Below are 19,813 nucleotides of genomic sequence, written 5' to 3'. Positions count from 1 at the left end.
CTCCCCCATTTTATGTGGGCATTTTCTCAGTTCTTATATAAAATCAAGTATATGAGTGTTTATGCTAAGATGAGTAAGTAAAGTGTGCTCTGTGGACTTAAATTCCCAGAAAGATTTGCTTCTCCCAGAGAGCCTGGATGCAACCACAGAGCCCGCCCTTCTTTAGCTTCTGGGAGACAACAGTATCCATTTTGTAGACCGCATGGCTGAATGAAAACTTGGTCTAGCATTGTCCTTTCACCAGGTTTTCTTCCTTTATTTCCGCTAACCTAATACAGTTTAGATTCAATATCTAAGTCTGGAGCACAGTGTTATTTCCCACAAAGTGTGTGGACACACTCCCAGCTTTTCTTTGGATAGGATGTGCTGGTGGAGTAAGAAGATTCTATACATAAAGTTGGACTGCCTTGAAATCTTCAAATTGTAAGTGTTTATTCTTTACTTCAAATTATTAAAGAAAGTTGTTCAAAAAACAACAGTCTGGCTGATAACACTAAAGTTCTGCAGTGCCAATCTAATACAGTAAGTTCTGCAGTGTATGGCCCCATGAGAGATTCCTGCTTTTCAATATAAAACCTGAGGGAGTTTCAGTAAAATCTATGGTAAGACTGTTCACTGAAGCCTGGACCCAGCATAATTGATGTTATAAATGCATTCTGAATTCCACTACTGTTATTTGTTAACATATTCTACAAAAGTTATTTGATCAAATTCATTACAGAAGTTACTTACATCATCTTCATAGCGAATATGAATACTTGTGATTTTGACTTGCAAATTTTTTATAACCTGAGTTGCTAGCTTTTCTATAAACGTATCTTTCTTCTCTTCTTTTGGTTTGTCTGAAAAATACAGTAGAAAGAATATAAGAAATGCTATAAATAAATACTATATGTTCATATGTTTTGAATGTATCAGGAACACTGGGCTAGATTTTCAATGAAATCTCAGCAAATTCAGAATTTTATTTAAAAATAGTGTTATATCCCATTTTATGATGTATAATCAACATGCAATGATATTTGTCAAAGATACACAGAATTAAGTTTGACAGAAAATTTCCAACTAAGAAGGCAGTTTAAACGTTCTCATATGTAAAGAAGCACCATGTATATTAAAGTATCTTTTCAGCATATAAAATCTAGAGCAATGAATGTTTTGAAGGGTTCCTAAACATCTGTTAGCAGTGCTAAAGTAGTGCTACATTGGTCTGGGAAGAGCAACAATTTTTGCCTGGCTAGTCAAGATCTTGATATGTTTCACCTTGAGAAGAAATTGAAATGACAAAAAAGATATAAAATAAGTTTCAAGTTTATTAAAATTTTTGATTAATCGCTTAATCTTACTTCAAAGCAATGAACATACATAAAAAGAAGCAATTAAAATTACAATATTAAAAAAATAAAACATTATTTTAAACATAACCATTAAAATAAACTAGACTATATACAAATTTAACAAAACAAGAGTAAAGAGGAAAAGGGGATTTGAACTACAAAATATTATAGAAAAGGAGGTCAGGCAAAAACACAAGGTTGGGAATTAAAATGAATAGTCAAATACAACATTAGTGAATTCAAGAGTAAGACTTATTGATCAAAAGCGTCTTTGAAAAGGAATGTTTTTAAATTGGTCTTGAATTTATCAATATTATGTTCTTCTCTTAAATAAATTGGCAGGGAGTTCCAGATTTGTGGAGCAGTAACAGAGAAGATATATTGTCTTCTAGTATTAATGATCTTAAGAGATGGAATTGTCAGTAAATGCTGTTCGTTTGATCGCAATATTCTATTTGTGGAGTAGGGGATTAGTGATTTAAAAATAAATGCAGGTGTTTTAAAAAGCATTGCTTTAAAGGTGAGTAGGCATATTTTATATGTTATTCTATGAGATACCGGAAGCCAGTGAGCAGGATGGCACCAAAACTGGCCTACATCAAAGCCAATCTAAGTAACTTAGGGGTCTATTTTGTAAAGGGCATTAAGGGCTCCTTTTACGAAGGTGCGTTAGGGCTTTAATGCGCAGAATAGCGTGCGCTAAAATGCCGCATGTACTAGCCGTTACTGCCTCCTCTTGAGCAGGTAGTAGTTTTCCAGCTAGTGCGCGCTAATCCGGTGTGTGCGCTAAAAATGCTAGCGCACCTTCATAAAAGGAGCCCTAAGTCCTTCACACATGGCTAGGGCATGCAAACAGGCTATCGCACAAAAGCGTTTTGCAAAATCTCTCTTATTTCCTTACACTAATGATTTTTTTTAGGGATGGTGTGGTATGGGTAGTAAATGGGCATAAATGATTTAGCCCGCTAGCACGTTTTACGAGGGTGAATCAAAAATTAATAGGCAATTGTTAAATTATGCAATAACTGGAACAGAGCTAGAGAAATGCAACATATGTACTCATACATTTCCTGTTGGATAGTTCATTCATGCACAGTGTAGCGCTTGGCCTTTAGTCGTGGGGCAGCCACAAGGTCAGAAACATGGACACACCATTGCACGATTGCACCATCAAAGAACAATGTGCAGTAGTACACTCTCTTTGGGCAGAGGGAGCAACACCTGTGGAAATTCACTGTCAGTATGGACAGAGCACCATGAATCAACGAAAGGTTTATGAGTGGGTAAAAATGATTTAAAGCAGGAAGAACAGGTATAGCCAACGAAGGCCGTTCTGGTCGCCAATCAACATGCACACAAGAGCACGTTGACAGAGTGGATGCCTGAATTAAAGGCTGATGGATAACGGTGTCTCAATTGGCTGCAGATTTGGATATCAGCTATGAATCTGCATTTGCCATAATGTAACCCAAGAGAAAATATCGCTGTAGCTTTAAGACTTCTGAGCGGCACGTGCCCTTTGGAATTCTGGACAGTACAGCTCTCTATCAGGAAGCGTTCTGAACTGCTAAGGAGAGCAGTTGGGTGGTTCTCAGTTTGGAAGACAGGTTGGTTTTAGTTGTCCGTGGTTAGAAAAGAACTTTAAAAAGATTTTAAAGTGAATTTACAGCTAATTTTGATCGAGTTCAAGTTTAACCTGTTTTTGTGATAGAAGCTGTATTTGATTGCATTTGTCATACAGCAATTGTGTATCATTTCTGGGTTGAAGTATGGAGCTCATGTGCTATTAAGGTAGTAACAAAGAAATTATTTCTGTCCTGGCTGATATCAGGGAAAATATATATATATATATATATATATATATATAAAGGGACTTCGGATATAGGAAAATCTGCACCCACAGTTGCTGCCTCAGGCTCTCATATTAAACGATTGGTGCTTTGCAATGATTTTTTTTTTTTTTTGGCATCTTCCACCTCTTCAAACCTGCAGACTTCACCAGATCTATCTTCATTTTTTTTGCTTTCCCAATTGTTATATTAGCCATCATTTACTATATACTCTCTTCAATAAATTCAACAACCCAACGGTGGATGTTCAAAAAAATCCTAAAAACCCTTAATACTTCTATAGCCCATCATGAATCTATTCCTTTTAATTTTTTAGTTAACATTCTATTTTACAAAAACAATTATGTGACAAACCACAGTAAATCGCCAGTAATTAACTAGGGCAAAACTAGTCCCACTATACAGCATACATAACACTCAACCATATAAGCAGCTCTAATATGTAGCTTTTAAGAAAAAAACCACAACCCTCTCAATTTATAAATTTCCCATCCCATCCCCATAAAAGTAACATAACACCAACAACAACAAAAAAAAGAGAAAGAGGTAACCTGAACACATTGGCATTTAGAGGTAGCCAATCATATCTTATCCTTTAGCAAACCCCAAATTTCCCCTCCCCCCCCCCCCCCCCATTTGACCAGTGGATGATACTCCTACTTTAATTAGACATTTCAAAGCACTGTTTTTTTCTTTCTTGTATCTATAGTATGAGCATGTCATTCCTAGAGCTTGGTATTGTCTGCCCAAGGGGTGGAAAACAGCATATATGAAGTCCCAGACTTAAGGATAGCAAGAAAAGTCTATATGGTATTACTATCTACCTTTCTTGTCAAACTTACAGAGTTTTACTTCTGATCAGCTTAAAAAATTATTGAATGACACAAGTTCCCTAAATCCTTAGCAAAGAAAATTTTATACAGGTTCACCTGTACAGAATCTACATTTGCAGTAGTTACTATATTTACACTGTCTAAATTAGATTAGAATAAGATTCTCTTGACCTTTCCTCTGCTTTTCACATGTTGATCATACTATTTTACTCAGCAAACAAGAAATAGGCACGACAGACAGAACTTTCTTGATTTTCATCCCACTTAACATGGAGCGATATCCATTCTCCATCCTACTTAAGTGCCTGAGGCATCCTCAGGGATCAAAATTGGTCCCCCACATTAATATTTTTTTGCCATCATTACTTACTATGATTCAGTCTCTAGAAATTACCTCCTTTAAGTTTATATACTTAAAGGAGGTAATATACAACTATTCATTCAAATCATTCAACTATTTCCTCACTGAACATCAAGCTTGATAATACTGAATAGATTGATTAAACTCACAAAAGATAAACTCAATCCAGATAACACCAAAGTCCCACAAGGCTGCCTATAGAGGTTGCAGCAGCTATTTTGTCAAGGCAGCTGCTAGGGGCAGGAGCAATAGGCACTCCTGCCCCCATTGCCCCACTAGATCTCTAGGCAGAGGCAGCAGAACGCTTTTTTGTTTAGGGGGCCTGACAGCTCCACCCCTGCCCCTGACCAATCTCTGCCCCCATAATAGTACTAATTGTAATACAATTTTTTCCATTCATTTTTCATATACAGTGCTCCCCCGTGAATTTGCAGTTGGCGGTCCCGGCCATTTGTGGTACTTTCCGACCACGAACCGCCGGCCAGGAGAGAACAGCTGGAGAGGCAGGAGAGAGCAACTGGAGCACCGGCGAGTGAAGGAAATCACTCGCTGTATGCTCCGACCGCCTCTTCCTGTACTAAAGTCAGGCCTCACCAATCAGGAGCTGCTTTGACACACAGCTCCTGATTGGTAAGGACCAATTTTAGTACAGGAAGAGGCGGTCAGAGCATACAGTGAGTGATTTCCTTCACTCGCCGGGGCTCCGGCTGCTCTCTCCTGCCTCTCCCGCTGCCCTCTCCAGTCTCCCCCCACAAAAAAACGTATTCGCGGTTTTTCAAGATTCGCGGGGGTTCCTGAACGGAACCCCCGCGAATATCGGGGGAGTACTGTATACATACATTTTAGGGGTGATTTTTGATTATAAGCTGACTTTCCATGATCACATTAATAATATTGTTAAAACAACCTTTTACAGGCTGTGCCAAATTCGTTCACTCTCACAATTTTTATGTTCAAAATCCCTTAATATTCTCATTTACTCTTTGGTGATCTCTAAAATTGATTATTGTAATGCCCTTTTTAAGGGCATTTCTCTGAATGAAATTAAACGTTTAAAAATTATTCAAAATGCTTCCATTAAACTTATAACTAAAACTAGGAAATTCGACCATGTAACTCCTCTTCTTAGGAAAGCGCATTGGCTCCCTATATCTCATCGGATAACATATAAATTATGCATACTTACTTTTAAATCCCTAATTTATAAAACTCCAGCATTCATCTATAAATTATTAATCCCTTATACTCCAAATAGAACATTGAGATCCAATGAACAAAATTTATTGACGATTCCTTCTCTTAGGGTTATTAATACAAGACGGCAATTTATTTTTTCTGTTACTGCACCTCAAATTTGGAATTCTCTCCCTATTTATTTAAGGGAAGAATGCAATCTGGAGAAATTTAAGAGTAATTTAAAAACCTTTCTCTTTAAAGATGCTTTTGATAATTAGCTAACTAGTTCGCTGGTTACATTTTTAATTCCACTGTACAATATTAAGGTTTTTTGTTTTCCCTGCCTTTTGTTTTTTCCTTGATTGTCTTACTTTCCTTTCATGATTTTGTATTTCATTCTCCTTTTTCCTTGTGTTTATGATTTGATAAGTTTGTTTATTAGTCCGCTTGTACGTAATATATTACTAAGAATTGTATTGTTCCCCAAATATTGTAATTTTAAAATGTTCATCGCTTAGAAATATGATTAAGCGATTAATCAAAAATTTTATTAAACTTGAAACTTGATACAATATAATCTTATTAACAACACATAATGGTTAACCACAAAATTAAACTGCACAAAGCACACTGTAGACATCAATGTAAAGTAATGTAATTCCGAACAGAACACAGATAACCCTTAAGCAAATATGGGACCACAAACTAAAAGTACTAAAAGATAAAAATGAAACCCTAAGATGCAAGACTGCATACAATGCAACAGCACAAAAACAGTGACACATGTCCCCTAATACTGTGCAAAATATGAAGACAGTAGATGCAAATAGTAGTAATAGCAGTAAATTTGAAAAACTGGTACAAAATAATCACCACCTTTACAAATTAACAAATAGAAATAAAACAAATAATGAGAAATAAGAAAATACAATTTTATTGGACTAATCCATTTTTCAATTAGCTTTCAGAGGCCAAATCTTTCTTCAGGACAGTACAGTATACTGCTATTATGGTATCCTGTCCTGACCTGAGGAAAGGGATTTAGTCTCAAAAATTTCCTATTTATAAATTTTTATCAATACAGTTACAATACTACTTGATTCTACAAAAAGCAACAAAAAAATTTCTACCTTTTTTTGTTTCTGCTTTAATCATCTTCTCTTTGCTCTTCTTTCTGTGCAGTGTTTGTCCTCTCTCCCTTCCACGCAAAATCTGCCCTCTCTCTTTTACCCTTCCACCCAGCCTCTGACCTCTCTCTCTGCCCCATCTACTGTCTACCCTCTCTCTGCCCCTTCCATCCACGGTCCGCCCTCCCTGCCCTTTCCATCCAGTGTCCCCCCTCTCTCTCTTCCATATGGCATCTTCCCTCTTTCTATGTCCCTTCAATAAACTGTATATCCTGTGCCCCTTCTCTCCATTCTACAAGATTCATTTCAGCTTCACCCCCTCTCCATTTTTCTGTCTCCACCATCTCCCCTATGTTCTGGCATCTCTCTCTTCTCCTTTCCTTCCTTCCTTCCCACTCCACCCCATGGTCTGGCATCTCTATCCTCTCCTATCTCTCCCTCCATGCTCTGGCACCTCCTCTCCTTCCTTTCCCTCTGGTCTGGCATTTATCTCCTTAGTTTCCCTTCCCTCACCCCATGACCTGGCATCTTTCTCCTCTCCTTCCTTTCTCTCCCTCCCTCCTTCCTTCCTTTCCCCTGGTCTGGCATCTGTCTCTTTCCCTCCCCCCCCCCATGCCCTGGCATCCCTCCCATCCCTTGGTCTAGTATCTCCTTTCCCTCCTTCCCATTGACTTGGCATCTCTCGTTCTTCTCCTCTCCCTTCCCTGGTCTTCCCTTCTCCCTCTTTCCCTCTCTCTCCCCAGTTGGGTGCAGCAGCAGCATTTCTCTTCCCTGGTCTTCCTTCTTCCTCTTTCCCTCTCTCCCCTCAATTGGGTGCTGCTGCAGCATTCCCCCTGTGGTCTCACACAGTCGTTGGCAGCATTTATCTTCCTCCTCCCCCCACCCCGGTCTCACACAGCCGTTGGCAGCGCAACATTCACAACTCGCTGCTCCTAATTGCTTCAGGCCTTCCTCACTGCCGGGTCGCACCTACTTTCTGTTTCCACAACAGCAGGACCCGGCAGCGAGGAAGACCAAAGCAAGCAGGAGCAACAAGTTGAACGCCTCCCTCCCTGTCCTATCTCCCGCCACCGCCGCCCTAGCCAGCAAGCGACTTCGTCCATGCTCCGGGGCTCTAACACTGTGCTTGCCGGCTTTGCTTCTCCTCCCTCACCCCTCATGATGTAACTTCTGGTTTCATTGGAAAAGGATCGGGAAGCCAGCAAGCACAGCGTTAGAGCCCTGGAGCATGGGAAAAGTTGCTTGCAGGCTACGGCGGGAGATAGGGCAGCTGCCCTGTTTGCTCCTCCCTAATGCCAGGCAAATTTTGGGGAGACCACAGACCCTGTGCCCCCCCCCTGTTCTGACGTCTGTCTCCAGAGACTTCAGGTAAGCCCAGGTGTGGGGTTAGGGATGGGAATGTTATGGACCTGCAGGGGAATGGGGATCTTATTTTGTCAGAGGCAGGTGGGTTTTATTAAGGTCATAGCTGCTATTCAGATAATTGTCTTCTGTGGGCCCTCATTGAATATTTGCCATGACCCGCATAAGATTTGGCAGCCAGTCCTGCTTAAATTAGCTCAAGATATTCAGTGTTGATACCTAGACATAGCCCAGCACTGAATAGCTGAGGCTAATTCTGCTGACAGCTATCAGCGTTTAAAAAAAAAAAGTTGACTGCAACAGGCTGATTATTACCCCCTTAATCTTTAGAACGACAGAAGAGATATACATTGAGCTACTGAATATAGAAAATACTAGTGGGGAAAAAAAACAGAAAAATAAGAACATGCAAAATATATTTTACTAGTCTTTAAGTCCGTTACATTAACGGGTGCTAGAATAGATTTGTGTGTCTGTCTTTCTCTCTCTCTCCTGTCTTTCCCCCCCCCCCCAGAGCAAAGCTGTCTGCCCCCCAGCACACCCCTCCCCCAAAGCAGCCCCCTTTCCCTCTCCCTGACTGTCTCTCCGTGGCCCCCTTCTGTCTTTCCCCCCCAGAGCAAAGCTGTCTGGCCCCCTGCACACCCCTCCCACCAAAGCAGCCCCCTTTCCCTCTCCCCCTCCACTTCCCTGAGCATTTGAGAATTTTTACCAGCATGGGACACCTGCAGCACAGGCACGACACCCTCCAGCCGTTCCTCTCAATTATCTGGATTAAACGACACCCTCCAGCCGCTCCTCTCAGCTATCTGGAGAGAAACTGCTACCGCCACTCAAATTCCTCCACATGCCGCCAGCCGTCCAAGCCACCGCGCATGCCTCAAGTCACCCTACGTGCCGTAAATAGAATACAGCCACAGAGGGACACAGTACAATGTCAGGTGCATGCGCGCTTAGAGGATTATTATAGAGGATGCAAGATTTATTTTAAAAAGCTATTACTGTAACAAAAACTCTTGTAAATATACCCAAGTCACTCTAGAACAATTTTTATCTAACGTTTGTTATACCATTCAAACTGACCTAAGAAATTTTGTTTTATATTTATATCCTGCCCTATAACCACTTCCATGGAATGTAGGCAGATAATATACAACTAATTCACAAATCACATTACACCCTACATTTCCCCATATCAACCACACCTTATAAACTTCCAAATATGAAATATGCTAAAAAAAAAAAAAAAAAAACAGGTTAAATCTTCCATACCAAGTATCCATCAAACATTAAGGACCTTTTTATTAAAGCTGAACGAATGCTAAATTTTAAGAAACCCATTAGGTATATAATGGGCTTCTTAGCATATAGCCCACATTAAGGGCCCCTTAAAAATTATTATTATTGACACCTGACCCATCTGCTATCAAGACGTACCAATGTTTATCAAAAACTATTTTTAAATGCTTGCAAAGAAAACCCATTTCCCAAATGCATACATAAAATGGCTGACTAAATACATGCCTTATATAAGTGTCTATCCTGTATTTGAGCTATACATTTTCTTGTAGTTGACTACTACATTACTCAAGTCTTACAGCACTAATTAGAATAAAATATTACAAACTTTTGGTACTATAATAAGAGTTTATTCAATTTTGTACAATCATTTATTATGTAAGATTTTAATATATATACCAGGTATATATTATACCTGGTCCCACTCCACTCTGTGAATGGCTGCTGTCAGTCCCGCAAGAAATGACGGCAGCCATTCATGGAGCGGGACCAAGCAGTAACGTTAAAAGTTCGCACCTGCATCGTGCTTCCCTCTGACGCTGATGCGAGAGTTTGGGAGTCAGCTGAGGGACGGGCAGGAGCGCTGAAAGCTCCTGCCATACTGCACTGGATGGCAAGATTTTTTAAAAGGTATGGAGGTACAGGGGGTATTCGTTCCAAAAGATGCACCCTTATTTCCACCCACTTTTTTTTTGGGGGGGGGAAAGTGTGTCTTATGGAGCGAAAAATATGGTAGTTACTTAAGACTACCTGTTGCTGTGTGCACTGAATAGTGCTGCCTAATTCACGATTTGAATTGATTTACTGATTCAGTTAGGCTGAATCAATTTGTATCGATTCATTTTGGGGAAAAAAAACAAACAAGACTCACCGATTCAGGCCTGCTCTTGGGCTTTCCCTCTGTTGGAGTCCTTCCTTTTGATATAACTTCCTGTTTCGTGAGACAGAAAAGTTACATCAGAAAAAAGGATTCCAGAAGAGGGAAAGCCCAAGTGCTGACCTGTGCAGATTGGTGGCAAGGACTAAGAACTTCTGGTATGTGCTGCTTCAGGACCTACGCAAGGGGGGAAGCACTACCACCGAAGCCAGACTCAGACCCAAATGGAAGACTGTGTTGCTGCCGTTGAAGGACCTGTGGGGATCTGGAAGCTGGAGAAAAGGCCCGGAAGAGAGAATGCTAGACCTGCAGGGGCGGGGCGGTTTGACTGGCTGAGGCTAGAGCTGGTGAGAAAGGATGCTAGCCATGTGAGGTGGTAGGAGGCTGAAAGGAAGAGAGAGATAGTGGTTCAGGAGCTAGAAGGAAGAGAGAGAGATAGTGGATCAGGAACTAGAAGGAAGACGGAGGGGCTGGATCCTTGTGGGGGGATTGCTGACCCTTGGGGGGCTGCTGGGACCTGCAGGGATGAGAGTTAACAGAAGACAAGCAGAAACCAGAGCCTGGGACCAACATGATTTAAATAGTAAAATGACCAGACAAAAAAAGATTTTTTTTAAAATTATTTTCTATTTTGTGATTACAATACATCAGATTTGAAATGTGTTTCCTGCCAGACCTGGTATTAGGTTCTAGCTTGCGCTCACTGTCTAACAATGTTTGTTTTGTTTACACTTGACAGCACTGGCATGGGATTAAAGGCAAAGATAGGTGAGGATGGGTGAAGAGGTTGCAAAATAAACCTGCTAGCTAATTTTAAAGCTATATCATAGAAAGTGAATCGAACCGAAAAATCGATTCAACTGGCAAAATCAAAACTTTTTGTCTGAACTGGACAGATCTAGTACCTTGCATGCCTAGATATGCTCATTCTAAGAAGACTCCTTTAGTTCTGCTTAAATCTCTTCCATAAATAATGCAAATTTTAAGATCACTAACCATGAACTGAGAATACAGAATAAACCCTCCTCCATCTTTTTTCTTTTACTTCACCTTCAGTTTCCTATTTTGGCCTTTGGAAATTTCATTGGTTTTGTTCAAATTAACTTAACCAAAGTATAAATTTTGTAAAGTCAAAAGTTATTAAAATCTACTTTGCCAAGTTTACTTTTTAATTTAAATCTTCAGATGCTTTGATATGCCTTTATCCAACAACAAAAAAAACAGTTTAAAATTTCTATTTTCACAAATATAAATGGACCTGTTCATCCTTTGAAGGAAATCATGTAGTATCGACCAATACCCAAAGAATGCTACTTGAATAATGTGGATCAGAATGACAAAACATAGATCTTAATTCAAAGAAATATAAAACCAAACACCCCTCCACACACACACACACATTTATGAACAAAACCAAAGAAGCAGAAGTAACTGATTATTATAGAAGACTTTCTAATCATTCTTCCCTACCAATATCCTTCACCAAATTGTATTTACCTTTCTCAAACATATTTTAATTCTGCACCATTTAGTCAAGAAATCAATAAGAGCCCCCTTTTATCAAGCAGGGTTAAGAGTTTTTTATCGCAGGCCGCTATGGTAAACGCTCCAACGCTCATAGAATTTCTATGAGCATTGGAGCTTTTACTACAGCAACTTGCGATAAAATCTCCCTAACGCAGCTTGATAAAAGGGGGACAAATATTTTAAAAATCTTCAAAGTATCGGAAAAAACATTTACAAACATTTTGAAAGAGAATTTCATCAAGTAACAAAGAACATTACAGACATCAAGTAACAAGGAACATTGCAAAAAAAGAATTTCATCAAGTAACAAGGAATATTATAGACAGAGGCAACATACAAAATACTAAAAATTACAAACATTTACCCACCTTTTTTACTGACATAACCTTTAAAGGGTTTCTTAAATAGTTTATGCTTTTTATGTTTACTTCCTTTTTAGTGCAAGCATTTTTGTGAAAAAAGGACAAAGAACACACATTAGCAGAACAGGTTAAGGACAAATATAGAGAAGTCGTCAAAAGAAAACATTTGAGACGGTCATTTCTTTCTTTAAACATGAATAAATGCTCAACATTTATTGGAGGTCCTTAAGAACTTTCACAACACTTCAGATATCTAACTGGTACTATAAATTACAGCAAGAAAACATTGAAAATTAAATAAATAAAAGCAGAAGAAAGAAGATGTGGAGGGGCATATGAGATACAACGTCTAAGTCCAAATTGGGACGTTTTGCTAAAAAAAAAAAAAAAAAAAGGGAGGAGAGTCATCTAGATCACAGCCAAAATCAAGCTGAAGAAATATTGTCTAAATTTCTGGTTTGATTATGGCTTTGAGCTGACATTTTCAAACTGAACACATCCATCTGTAAGTACTGTTTAAAAAGATCCATGAAAAATGTAGAAAAACGAGCCAAAACTGTCCAGCACCATTCCTAGAAAACTAGCCACAAGATATACCAGCAGTGCAGAATGGCAGCCAAGTAGTCAGTGAAGTGAAGTGGACATAAAGGGACACAGATAAAAAAAATCTCACCTAAACCCCTTCATATTGTATGGTGAGCCCTCCACAGACAGAGAAAAACTACTATACCTAAAGGCCCTGATTCTATAAAGGGCGCCTTAATCCCGCCTAACATTGAGCAGGACTTGGGCGTCCAAACTAAGTGGTTAATGAGCCATTTAAGGGTCTTAACGAGCTATAATTGGCACATCGACGTCACTTTGTAGGCGCATCCACAATTTCATGGATGCCTATTGGGAAGACTCACGCTTAACAGAATAGGTGCGGGCTAGGGGTGCCCAATAGGTCAATCGCAATCAACCAGTAGCTCGCCAAGGCAAAGTGAGTAGATCATCCAGGACTCACTTTACATTGGCAATCTATCGGGCCGATCAGTCTTCCTCTCTCCGACGTCAATTCTGCCGTACCTAAACATTCTGCCATTATCCTTTCGTATTTATACGTTGTACACACAGTTGCCCACCAAAAATTGAAATTAATCCTATCATGATTTTTCCAATTGTATGTAATCATATGAACCCCTATTCCTATCAAAATCATTAAAAGGCAACTTTTATTTTTATCTAAAGTGGGTTTAACATGGAGAATCGTTCCACATATTATCGCCTCAAATGTCAAGGGGATAGATGCTTCAAGAATAAGATTAATTTGTCCCCAAATTGACTTCCAAAAACTAAGAATCAATGGACAAAAATATATCAGATGATCCAAAGTCCCTATATCAATATGACAATGCCAACATCTATTAGATTTAGAATTATCTATTCTATTTAACTGAACTGGGGTCCAGAAAATCCTATGCAATAAAAATAACAATGTTTGTCTCATAAATGCTGACATTGTACATTTCAACCTCCAAGTCCAAATTCGTGGCCAACGAGATACAGAAATATACTGTTTTATCTCAAAACTCCAAATGTCTCTAAGACTATTTTTTGTCTTCTTATTTAAAAATCCAGAAATCAATTTGTACCACTGGGCAGCCTGATGTCCTACTAAATCTGTTTGGTAGCAAACAATCTGCAAGCTGAAATAAGTGTTTAAATTTTTCCATTCAGGGAACCCACTCTGAATAGCCTGCTTCAACTGCAATCATCTATATTGTTGAGACTTTAAAGTGCCAAATGAATGCTGCAGTTGTGAGAACTCAAGCAGTTTACCATTAGATATAACGCCATCTAATGTCCTAATATTTGCCTGCATCCAATTCTTCCAAGCAATCCCAGCACCGCCTATTTGAATCTTGGAGAGGAAGAGGAAAATGCGGAAAACTCTGGCATAAAGGAAAATACACTTATAAAGTCCTTGTATGATACAGGTGAAGAATATTAAGTCCTTTGGATAACACTAAAGGTGAAGAAACCAGACCTCGAAGAAGAAACCCCCCCCCCCCTTTTTCTCCCTCCTGCTTTAATAAATCAGTATATTAACAATGAAAAAGACATTTCATAATACAGTTGCCAGCTGGTCCGCCTCACGCAGAAATTTTAACAGGATACAACTGAACCTCCCCACAACAAAAAAATCTCAAATACAAACGAATATGCCACTCCATGCTCACTTTCTTGGGTGTGAAAACCTGGAACGACCTCACAGAAACTGTCAGGACAGAACCTAACTACATCACATTTTGGAAGAAACTGAAGACCCTTCTTTTTGATACCTGAACTCTACCTGAAACTAAGTCCAATTCCATCTGCTACAACCCCTCCATCAACCACCACTACTCACCAGCTAATAAAGATCTTCAATTTACCACCAATAAATCTACTGAACAATGCTTCCCTCTCCGCTCAGACCAAATATCTCTGACTTAAGTAATCCCTAGACCTAATTGACTTCTAATACTTCCCTGCATAGAAAAGTCTCATTATTCAGAAACTTCAAACTACAATGTCTAAGGCATTGCCCTAATTGCAGTACCCCACCAAAATTCTTCCACTTTACCCTTCTAGATCCTGTTGTGTTCTAATGTATTTTCTTTTCTCGCTTTAAGTCGCCTTGAGCCTGCATGGGTATAGCGCGGCACACAAACAAGAGATTAGATTAGATTTCCAATGAATGTGAAACTGTTCTCTGACTTCCTAAGGACCCTTTTACTAAAATGTGTTTAAAATGCCGCAAGCTGAAATTTTAAGTGGGAGTTTCCCCACACACTAATCCCAATTTTAATGTGTGGGTATTTAGGGCTTTTTATATTGTCCCATGCTAATTTTTTCATCAGCATGTCAGAGTTGAAAAAAAAAAAATGCATGAGCACTTACAGCCTCCTATTTAAGTGTCACTAAGGGCCAGTTTTACAAAGCCATGCTAGCGGTTGCAGCGTGGTAATGGCCCCGAAGCCCATAGAGATTTAAAGGGCTTCAGGGCTGTTGCCCTGCGGCTTTGTAAAACAGGCCCTAAGTGCTCCCACATCAAGTCAATATTATTCAATTAGCATGCACTAATGTAAATGCACTAGCTAGATAAACACTTCCATGCCCTTTCCCCACCCATATTTTAAAAAACTGTATAAAAAAATTGTATGTTTAAACTCGCAAATTACTGCAAAACACTTTAACCCATTTTACAGTAAGCTTTTTTTTTTTACTTGCTATATATGCATTAGGGCTCAACACCCTTTAGTAAAAGGGACCCCCAAAACTTAAAATAACTGCAGTTTGGTCTCAAGGTTGGGAGGGATATATAACCAGTAATTTAAATTAACAAAAGATACCAGAGAGCTCTCTATGCAAAATGTTGCAATTCAGATCTATTATTTATTTATTTTTTTAACTTCTGATCATGAACACACTTCGTTTACTTTATCCAAGGGATAAATGCATATTTACAGAAAGAAGAGCAACATCTGTGCATACCTACCAGATTTGACATTCTTGCAAACAAAGCTCTGCAAGTTGGAGTAGTCACCTGAATGAATACCTTCATCCAATGATAGCAATAAGCAAGGAAAGGTAAATGGTTTAACAAAAAAGTCTAATTGTTATTAGTACATATATTTTTCAGCATTTTTCATATTTATAAAGTAGAGAATAAAAATACAGCAAGCTAGTGTGAAAAGAAGGGAAGGGGTGACAGCACCTCTGCAATGCTCGAAAGGCTTCAATGGGCTGAGCACAAAATAACTGGGCAGAGTAGTGTCTTTCTGCCATTATTCCTTATGCTCTTATTTAAGCTGCATTAGCTGCTTAATGTGGAGACTGAAGTGCACTAACACCTTAGGCCCGCACCAACTCTTAATACAATGCTTTAGTAGCTTAACAGAAAAATCATGATGAACTAACTTAACACAGAGGGGACATGCAATGGGCAGTGAACACACACTAACCCTCGGCATTAATATAGCTGGATTATTTTTTCACATTCTTTTCTTTAATATAAAACCTAATCAGAGTTATAGCATAAAAAAACTCAGACAACCTAGCTACCTTGGGCCCCCTGAAAAATTTATCAAGGACCCCACAAAAAAGTCCCATTAAGGCAGAAGATGGCTACTAAAATTCAGACATCAAGAATACGGTAAAAGGGAAGATAAATAATCCTAACTAGTTAATTGAGAATTTTTAGAAAGTCTCTTCTCAGTTATGCAATTTTAACTTAATGAAGCACTAACATAGGAAGCAGGGTCGTATTTCCCAATATTGTTATTTCTTGCCCAAGAAAAGACTTGTATAGCTTTAAAATATGGTATACCTTTTTCTGCAGCCTTTTGTAAAGCATCTTCAATTCTCAGTAGTTCTCTCTGCTTAGTATCCTGTAGCAATTTTTCTTCCTTGTCTGCATCATATTTAATACCTTCAAAATAGATTACACGTAAATAGTGTTACTATAACAAGAAGTCTTTCCAGATTTTAGTGCAGTCTAGAATATACAGTACAGCAGACTGGGCAGACGTGCACGGTCTGTGTCTGTATATGGCCGTTTGGTGGAGGATGGGCTGGGGAGGGCTTTAATGGCTGGGAGGGTGTAGATGGGCTGGAGTGAGCTTTGACGGAGACTTCAGTAGTTGGAACCTAAGCACAGTACCGGGCAGAGCTTTGGATTCTTGCCCAGAAATAGCTAAGAAGAAAAAAAAATTAAATTGAATCAAGTTGGGCAGATTGGATGGACCATTCGGGTCTTTATCTGCTGTCATCTACTATGTTATCTGTTCCAAATTTCTTATTAATTGATTACAGTTGGTTCAGAACTCAGCTGTTAAGATTAATATTTGTGTAAATTTGAACATCTACAACCTTATTACAATAAACTTTCACTGGCTACCTTTGGAAGCTAGATTAAAATTTAAATTAGGAGTCACGATTTTCAAGATTCTAGCAGATAATGCTCCCCAGTATTTAATTAATTTGGAGACTTTATTGCATAATCCACTTTAAAAAAAAATCAAACGAGAAATTCTTTCCAACTGAAATTCCCTTTGGTAAAGAAAGTGAAATCTATCAAACAATTTTCGTTCTCTATTCAATATCAGTTGGTTAGTTTTTGGAACCAATTACATTTGGGATTGCATATCTGTGGGCACTATTTCTGGTTTATGAAACTTAAAATTGATTTTTTTTTCATCATGATTGATTTTAATTGGGTTTTAGTTATCATAATGCAAGTTTGTACTTTAATTTGTAATTCCTAGACAAATTGGTCTGGTTTTCTTTAGTTTTGTTATCAATCCTTGAACTGGCTAGGTAAAGGCGGAATAGAAGGAATACAAAAAAAATAGGATAAAACAGAAGTCTTATTCGATACGTAGAAAAAATGGTGTTATAGAATCAACCTCTGATTTTTACCCGTCCATTCAAGTGTTAATCTGTAATAGTTGAACACATTGTACAACAGAATCAGTCACAGAAGACTTTCTTCTTATGAATAGTAGCAAAAATCAATCAAAACCACTATTTTTTACTGCTAATTGAACATTTATAGAAGGGATCAGGCTAATAAATGTGTTGTGAGGCTTCTGGGTATATATAATATGGAAGCAGCCTTGGCCAGGTTGAACCCATAATCCCCAGCTCTAGAGGCAAGTCATCACATGCATCAAAAAGGCAGCAGAAGCCAGCTGTGCAACTCAGGCATCAGCTCCCACCTACCCCATAGCGCCTGCCTTCAGGCTTGCATTATCTGCTGCAGCCACCAGCTGAAAAGATCCATGCTGAGAAAACAATTAGAACTGCCCACAGAGCTTTGCACAAGCCTGCCTGCTCAATTGGCATGCTAGGGAAACTCGCCATTAAAAACAAGAGGGAGCTCATGTAACTCAACTTTAAGCAGGCTGACAACTGCTGCCAGAGAGACCCTTCTCCCTTAAATTAAAAACAAACAAACAAACAAACAAAAAAAAAAAAAATTGGGGGGGCACTGCAGGGCAAGATAATGGATGCAAGCCCATAGACTAGAGCTTGGGGCCACAGAGGAACCTCTAAGCTCGATCAGAGAGAGTTCCATGGGTCAGTCCCCGAGAGTAATACCTAGCCAAAGGCTCCAGCTCAAGGGCTTTAGGCTGGAGACAGCACCCTAGAGGAGACAGACCTACTCAGAAAAATATCCCAGTACACCAGTCCAACCTCACATCATCTGTTGGAAATAGAGAAATAGTGGATTGTTTCTGGCTATAGCACCTTTTATACTGATGATATCATCAGAATCATCAAGTCTCTGCTGATAGGGGGAGACAATCAGTCTCTGGACTGATCTGGTGAGATAAATAATTTATATTGTACTCAGACTGGTATAACTACTTTCTCTGCTAATACATTTAGATTATTGTACAAGTTAATAATTTACCACTTGTAGACTGTAAATCCAGTTTTACAGTAGCTTGCATTTACAGAATTATAAACCAGTTCAAACTACTTACTTGCTCCTGGGACAATAAGTACATACAATCCCTCAAGAGTTGCGACCACTGCTTCACCATATAAATTCTTCCAAGGAATTTTAAGTGTGAGTTTATCTACGGAGAAAAAAATGCAGGCAGATAAATGTGTCTTCAGCGACCATTATTATGAAAACTAAACATATGTGAAGGCTCATTTCAGATAGGTCACAGAGATCACAACTGAGAGACAGCCAAGTCAGAACATGCTCAATTCTGCCTTTATTTACAAGCAGTAAGCGAAGCAATAATTTTGCAAATTTACACATTAAAAAAGCTAAATGGTCCCACTGTACATATAGGCACTGGCATAATGAGGCTGCAAGTTTTTGTTTTCATCTTCAAAATTATAAAAATAAAATAAAAGCAGTAGGTTAACAAGAATTATTCCCTTAACCCTCATGTAAAGCCTTGTCCAAAACGAGCATTTTTTTATTTTAAATCTATGCACATACTTCTGAGTTGGTGTAAAATGAAATTTGTTTGCATATAAAATCACTCCCATTGTAAGACTGAAACACAGGTATAAATGTACAACCCAATCAAACCATGCCTCCTTGAAATCTCTGCATTCTGAAGCTCTTAACCACAATCAGTAGCATCTTTATGCAATCAACTATTTACATGGGTACATGTAATTATTTATAGTGAGCTAGAAGAGCATACGATGCAGATTAAGGAAAAACATCGATAATCTAAAGCTTCAGTATCTAAATCCAATTCATAAATTGTAGGTTGGTTTTGACAATGGAATGAGAGGAAAGATTCAATAAGATCTATGATTTAACTTATATTCTGAAGTAACAATTACAACATGAGAACCTGATTTTACAGCTAGAGAGCACAGGAGTAAACGATAAAGGCTGTGGAGTGGAGAAGTAGCCTAACAAATTGAGGCAACAGGCTTAGAACAAGGATTCATATCCTGCTTCTTCCACTGATGCTTCTTGTAACCTTGGAAATGTCACTTCAGCCTCCATTTCCTTAGGTACAGTTTAGTTTATAAGCCCATTTGCCCTAGAAATAACTTGTTTACCCGATTATAAAATTCACTTTGAGCCTAGATTTGTTAAAAGGTGAGTAATTAAATCTAAAAATCCAAGTATTAAAGAACCAGGTCCTGCAACCGGGACAACTGAGGTCAGGGGAGTACAAGACTTCATTGAGGTAAA

The 19,813-nt window shown here is 38.7% G+C and overlaps 1 protein-coding gene across 2 annotated transcripts in view; it reads right to left on the bottom strand.

Annotated features, from left to right (window-relative positions):
- VPS13C (vacuolar protein sorting 13 homolog C) overlaps nt 1-19,813 on the bottom strand; it is a 442,250-nt gene that overhangs the window by 379,123 nt on the left and 43,314 nt on the right. For both annotated transcript variants that reach the window (XM_033920131.1, XM_033920132.1), the window contains exons 4-6: nt 18,624-18,719; nt 16,463-16,564; nt 733-842 (exon numbers count right to left, since the gene is read on the bottom strand). In XM_033920131.1, the coding sequence (XP_033776022.1) occupies nt 733-842; nt 16,463-16,564; nt 18,624-18,719 (308 nt within the window). The remainder of the gene's footprint in view (nt 1-732; nt 843-16,462; nt 16,565-18,623; nt 18,720-19,813) is intronic.

Source organism: Geotrypetes seraphini, chromosome 14 (genome assembly GCF_902459505.1).
Source record: "Geotrypetes seraphini chromosome 14, aGeoSer1.1, whole genome shotgun sequence".
Taxonomy (NCBI): domain Eukaryota; kingdom Metazoa; phylum Chordata; class Amphibia; order Gymnophiona; family Dermophiidae; genus Geotrypetes; species Geotrypetes seraphini.
Note: the sequence above shows the minus strand (reverse complement) of the source record. Positions and strands in the feature narration are given on the sequence as shown.